This window comes from Solanum tuberosum, unplaced genomic scaffold, assembly GCF_000226075.1.
Source record: "Solanum tuberosum cultivar DM 1-3 516 R44 unplaced genomic scaffold, SolTub_3.0 scf00067, whole genome shotgun sequence".
In the NCBI taxonomy this organism is placed as follows: Eukaryota; Viridiplantae; Streptophyta; class Magnoliopsida; order Solanales; family Solanaceae; genus Solanum; species Solanum tuberosum.
In genome coordinates, this window is record NW_006238991.1 from 1623259 (window position 1) to 1630443 (window position 7185).

The window sequence follows — 7185 nt, forward strand, 5'->3', positions numbered from 1 at the left end:
TATACACATTATAATATTACGTATTTTATCATTAATTAAGAGTTTTCTACCATATATTCAAAAAGATACATGTTTGTTTGCTATTAGATACACTAAAATAGGGAGAGTCGCGAGCGATATTCGTCATGTATCTCAGATAAATCATACTAGATACATCTTATTTAGTGTGATTCGCATGTATTTGAGATACTAAATATGTAAAAGAGTGGCGAGCGAGATAAGAGAGATGTGAGGGAGACAAACAAGATTTATTATGTATCTCAAATACATGCGAGTCCACTTTGATACAATATATCTAGAATAAACTACACTTAATTTTGACCATGTGTATCCCATGATACATGTATCTTTATGTATTTGAACGTATCTGGACAACGCATCAAAATTTGGTAAGATACATAACATTGCAAGTTAGAGTATATTTAAGTAATTAGCTCCTAAACTAATATTACTTACATAAGTTCTCTAAAATTAAATTACTTATAAAATAAAATAATAAAAAGAAAAATTACTTGGATGGGTACCTTTTAATAAATGATTACTGATTTTAGCGATATTTTTTATTTATTATTATTTATAGCAATACTATGTTAAATTTGCAATATGTATTAAAAGTGAATTATGTATGCAATATATATGCACTATAACTGTCTTTTTAAATATATTACGCTTGTTTGGTAAGAAATTGACACATTGTATGAGAAGTGTATTAAAATGTGTTATAAATATATTAAAAGTGATCAAATGAAAAAAATATTATTACTATAAATGGTAAATATATTTTTAATATGGCATATTTACGTAAGTTTCTCTTAATAAAATATTGCAGGTATTTTGAAACAAATTAAAAAGCACAAAGGGGACAAACTGGGAGGGAGTGCAAAAATTTTGGCCTAGGTCAAGGAGGGATGGGGGAGTAGGACCACAAGAGGATAGTCATTTATGAATTTAAAAATATAGAATTAATAATGACCAGCTCAATTGCTGTCTTATTCACCATTTGTCATGTTTTTTTCATAAATAAATGTCTCTTTTTCTAATTTACAAATACAATAGAAAGTGGGAACATGTTTAATAATCTCTTTTTCTGTCTACCAATGAATGAATACCCAATTTCTCCCTCCTTGCCTCACTATATATGTTCCATAAAAGAATTTCAACTTCCTACCTACACCTCATTTATAAATATCTACCCTGCCTGCTCAGTACTCACCCCTCCACAGTTACAACAAAACCCAAAACAAACAATAAAAACTTAAAAGAGGGATTTTTTTTTTCTTCTCTCTCTTTCCAATATAATACACAAATTAAATATTATCGTTGTTCACCGAGGAGCTTGGATTCAATCCGGGTCTTGATAGGTTTCAATTTGAGCCCCATGCTCTCCGGAGAGAGAAGCTCGGGGGCGATACAAGATGGACTAAGAGGACTCCTTGGGCTGCCACTGAACTGGTTGGGTCTGTATAGTCCATATCCCATGAGGAAATACTCCATTGGTATCAACATTGCATGCGGCTGTTCTTCTGTCACCATTGATCCACACTCCTGTACCTGCAAATTACAATCACAACAACCCCATACCTTTCGTCAACAACACCATTCCCTCTATATTAATTCACCATTTACTCCAAGTACATCAACACAAGATCCAATGTATATGCCAACTAATACATCACCATTTTAAATATACTATATTAACTTCAATCATGACACTTCGGCACCTTTTTATGAACGTGCACATCATTTTATTCAGGTATACACTACAAACAGCTTATTGCCTAACCGGCCAAACATCATAGAAATGGAAATTAGCTAGCCATACATAACTTTTAGCTAGAAAAGGAATGCCATTATATGGGAATAGTTTGTTGTTAAAAGATTTATTCAAATGAAAGTACGACATACCTCTACTAAGGCACTGAATCGTCTGTCCAATTTAGCAGTCATGTGGAGAGCCTCTGAATGGAAAGGAGAACTATCCCCAACAAATATGAGGGTTCGACATTGTAGTTTCTTCAATCCTTGTGTGATATCTGGTCTCCTGCTCATTTGCAAAACCATGCTTAGGAAGGTCTAATTTTGTGACTATTCAAAAACAACACATTGCTATCTATATTTCATGCAGTGAGATCAAGTTTCCTACCCGTCAATAGCTTGTAGAAACCGTAAAATGTTTATGCTTTGCCTCTCATCTAGCAACTGAAAAGATGAGAAAAACACCAAATACAACAGTTATAAAAAAAAATTAAGATCTCCATAGCAATATTCTAAAGAAGGTAGAAGAAGAATAAAACTGACTAACATCTGCAAACTAACTACCGGAGGAGAGAGGAACTTACTCTTCTGCATGCTTGAGCTATATCTGATTCTGGAACTTCTGTAGACCCCCGAACCTCCTGAAACAATTAAAGCAGCCTCCTTATTCAATCTGATCACAACAAAAAGGCAACAGACATGAAGGAGAAAAAACAAATAATAGAACACAACAAGTACCTTGCTGAAGTAGCGGTATAGTAAAAAGTCTTTCAGCAGACCACACATTCCATAGAAGTAAAGTAAATTCGACATGACCTGCAGATGAACAATTCTCTCAACTTCTATAGAGCGTATTTTCTTCTCATTTGAGAAATGGTAAAAGAAAGATACGAAATATCACCTTATTATAAAACCATTCGCTCCAAGAAGGTGCTCTGCATACAGGGGAAACAAGAATCAAACCAAGAACACGTTCCCTATGTTTTATCTGCAAAATAAGATACCTGTTAGTGAAATAGATGATCAACCACTAAGAGGAGTATCACGTGGTCAATTTTGAAAACAAACTTACCGCGAATAAGGTGAGTATATAAGCACCAGCTGTTACTCCCATACACATAACTGACCGCAGCCTGAAAACAGCAAAAAAATGTTGCTTAAAAGTATTCCTCTTTTTTTTTTCCTGGAAGAGTCCTTGCTTAAAAATCAAGTTATCAAGGGCTCAAAAAAGCAGAAAACAGATCTCTAACAAGTTACAAGAAAAGAAACAGCATTTGCAATCCTTGTATAATCATAACTAAACATATAGTAAAATGGAGCTCAAGAAATTACCCAAAATAGTTAAGAACCTCAACTATCTGATCTGCCAAATCATCCACTGAAGGTACAGGCTCCTCTGGACAAATTGCTGCAGCTCCTAACTGCAAGAACTCTTGTGGAAATCAGAGAGCACTATGTGAGTAATGGAGATAAGTTGAGTCGATTCTAATGGAACTTGGAATAGAGAGCCAAAAACCCAATAAGATTACATGAAAGGAAACAAGCTGTCCAATTCACGGACCTCATGCCCCGGAGGACTTATGTGGTAAATGCAAAAGTTATGGAGCAGCAATGAAGCTGCTTCCGGACAGAAGAACAATCCTTGGAAACACGACATATCTGCAGAATGCATGTTTGGAAGTAAAACATCAGATGCATAAAGATCAACAGCAAACAATAAAAGCAACCTGAAAGAACATGAACAGAATCCTGAAAATGGAAGATATGGAACATTAGAACATAAACCCTCACTTACGATTTAGAGCTAAATCTGGATAAGTTATCAGTGGTGGCTTCTCTTGGTCTCCATAAACTATAACAGAGACAGAGCCGCAGCCAGTCCGTACAATGTGCTCCTGAAAATAATTTCTTTGTATAAGTTAAGTAAATCAAGAAAAACATACATCCATTATCTAAAGAATACTAACCCCTCCAAGTTTAAAGTCAAAAGGAAAAGCTCTACTAATCAGTATGATTTTGTAAACCAGAAAGGAATTGGTTTAGTGCAACTTAAATCACTTCTCTTATACAATATCACTCACATGTCGAGTAGAAGACATTGTTGTCCTCCACCCCCTTCAATTTCCCCAAAAAAGTGTACTTTTTAAAAAAAATAAAAATTCCCCCTCAACCACTTGTGGGGATGATTACAGGGGTATATTGTTGTTGTAACCCCACCAACCCAACCCAACTATGTGCAACCAGCATAACTATATGATCGGCTCACTATACATCAAAATATAACGTCAAACAAGAAGAAAAGCAATTTGGATTGTACCAGTTCCTGAAAAGGGCAGAAGCAAAGAAAACAATAACTAAAAGGCAAGCTGTGTTTGAAAGTGACTGGAATTGCAAATGTCACAAGAAATGATAAGAAAACAATTTGGCTAAACAAAAGCTATTTGGAAAAAAAGAGAAGATGAAATCCAATTCAACAATTAACCATAGAAAAGTGCATATAAAAGGTTTATTTGAGGAATTCCATTACTGACGTCCCAATTGGAGAAAAAAAACAAGAAATGATGTAATTATGGACACAAAATCTCCAAGTGTGACAACAACAATCTTCTTGTACCCAAAACATTTATTTTTCTATGAAAGGATCTACAAACCCATAATCTACCCTAAACAACTTGTCAAACCCAAAAATGATTTGAAAGAGAAACAAACAAACCCCTTTACTTAGAAACTTAATAAAGCAAACCCATTTCGTTTATTTAACAATACACATACAGAAAGAGAGAAAGAAGAAGAAGAAGAAGAAAATGGAACCTTTCCGCCAAGATAAATGGTCTCAACATCAATGGAAACAGAATCGGTACTTGAATTAGAATCTGCCATTACAATCCTTTCTCACTTTTCAATGCATATATGTAAATGGGTATTCCAACAAGGAAGGCTTTAATGGCTTATAAACCAAGCGATTCTTTCTCTCTTCAATCTTCTTCTTCTCCTTTTTCTCTCTCTCTTCTTCTCTCTCTATACTTTTGCTTATTTTGGTTTTTCTATATTTATTCAACGGTTCGTTTTATTTCTCAAGATTTTCAATCACTGGCTAACTTGACCTCCACCGACGCCTCTTATGCCCTTAACCATTCAATGTGGTCATATTATAACCGCAGTTAACTACCGACAGCTTGGCATTACCAATATACTTTTTTCTCATAGATTTGCGGATATATTGCCAACTCATTCATACTACGCCGTTTTCTCTGCTTTCCTAAAATTACTTTTATACCTTATGTTCTTTTCTTTCACTTTTATTTGTCGTTTTTTTATTTGACACATCTACTAACAAAATAAATATTAATACATGTATTTTATTATAATATCCCTATTAATTAATATGTAATATTGGGTCTTGAAAAATGATATGAAGAATAATATTTAATAATATGGGTGAAATATGAAGAAAAAAATTATTTTTTCATGATATGTCAAAACTGACAAATAAAAATAAAAATTTATTTTAGAAATAAGTGACAAGTAAAATTGAAAGGATGGAGTATTATACTCTCTCCATCTCATTTTATGTGATACATTTTTACTTGGCACGCTATTTAAAAAATAAAAATAAAAATTTATTTTAGAAATAAGTGACAAGTAAAATTGAAAGGATGGAGTATTATACTCTCTCCATCTCATTTTATGTGATACATTTTTACTTGGCACGCTATTTAAAAAATAAAAAATAAAAAAAATTGTTGTCTAAAATAATTCTTAGATATATGTGTAGTTATATATCATTTTATTGAATCAAAAAGAGGAATTTTATAATTAAATTGTTTCTAATTATAGTAAGATAACATTCTGTTTTAGACATTAAAAAAAATATTAATCACTCTATCCAACAATAATTGTCTATTATACTATTTTGGGATATCCAACAATACTTGTTCACTTTATGAAATCAATCAATAATTTTACACTTAATTTCTAATTTGCCCTTATAATTAATTATAGTCATTTCTCTATTATAATTTTCAAGATATTGTATTTATTATATTCAAAAGGTGATACAGTAAAATTAACCTTCTATTAATAGTTTCTTAGAAATGTGCAAAGTCAATAGTGGACAAGTATTGTTTGACAAATGGAATATGAAGGATCCGGCTCCCCTCCATTACCCTTTCCATCCATTTCATCAAGTGCACGTCTAGATTAGAGACATGTGTCATATTTAAAGTTAAAGGTCAAAATTATATCATATGAATAAATATCATAACCATAGTTAAAGTCAAACAATTTTAAAAAACTACTCTCCAAAATTTGGTAAGAATTACAATATATTCCATACAAAATTGATATTTATTAATATCTTTAATTTCATCTTATATTTTTAATTTACAATTTAATATTTAAATACAAAAATATAATATGAAATTAATGATTATAATTCAAAAGTCACTCAACTATTGATATTTTACTTAGGGCCCGTTTGGCCATGCGATATGGTATCATGATATGGAATCATGAGATGAAATTGAAGTTTTGTTTGGACATGCGATTTGGAATTTTTGTGTTGTATATTTTCTCTTAAACATAAAAAAACCCATAAGTTGTAAAACTATTAAAATAACCCCAATTGTTTATTCAATCTTATCAAATAAACAAATAATTATAAAATCGCATAATAAATTATTACAAAGTTATTTGTTCTCCACTTAAGTAATTGTTTCATCTAACTTTAATTTAATAAAAAAAATTGAACATAAATTGTAGTGTACTAGTCCTTAATATAATCCTCCCACATAATACGGACAATTTCCTCACGTTGAACTTACATTTCTCGATCATGTGACCGAGAAGACGAACCACATTGTTACTTTGAGCCATTTGTTGGTCAATATCATCCGCAACTATATTTTCATACTCATGTCCACGTAGGCACATATATACCTTTAAAATACACTATTAAATAGTACGGGGGGAGGGGGGGTAAAAGGTCATTTCCAAAGTTTGGTATCGTAACAGCAATTTCGACCAAAGTTTGAGTATTTTTTTAGACCTTTTTCCCTAAAATATAAATGTGCACTTATTAAGGCCATAAAATAAAGTTATTACTCAACAATCGGTTGGTGTGAGTTAAAGTGACTATATGTTGGTGAGAATAATAAATTTTATGTCGGTGAGAATAATAAATTTTAAAAAGTAATGATGTGATTATAAATTTTATTTACATATGAAACAAATGGTTAGTAGATATAAATGTGGGGTTGTTTTAACAAAATATAAACTCATGGATCAATTGTTGTATTAAAATATCTCAAATCATGATATGAAATCACATGGTGATTTCATATCATGGTTTTTGGAGAATATGGAATCACATCTCATGATATGGAATCATGAGATGAAATCAGCGTAAAATCGCATGTCCAAACGCTGATT

The 7185-nt window shown here is 31.9% G+C and overlaps 1 protein-coding gene across 1 annotated transcript; it reads right to left on the reverse strand.

The window, feature by feature from the left end:
• Nucleotides 1-962: 962 nt before the first annotated feature.
• LOC102592095 (pollen-specific protein SF21-like) lies at nucleotides 963-4808 on the reverse strand. The gene is made up of 11 exons (XM_006345270.2): nucleotides 4567-4808; nucleotides 3551-3650; nucleotides 3317-3414; nucleotides 3088-3176; nucleotides 2828-2888; nucleotides 2657-2743; nucleotides 2494-2571; nucleotides 2340-2396; nucleotides 2144-2199; nucleotides 1906-2041; nucleotides 963-1551 (listed from the first exon to the last, which is right to left on the reverse strand). Exons 1-11 carry the CDS (start codon nucleotides 4633-4635, stop codon nucleotides 1315-1317), a joined length of 1068 nt encoding a protein of 355 aa, XP_006345332.1. The 5' UTR covers nucleotides 4636-4808; the 3' UTR covers nucleotides 963-1314.
• Between the last annotated feature and the right edge of the window lie 2377 nt (nucleotides 4809-7185).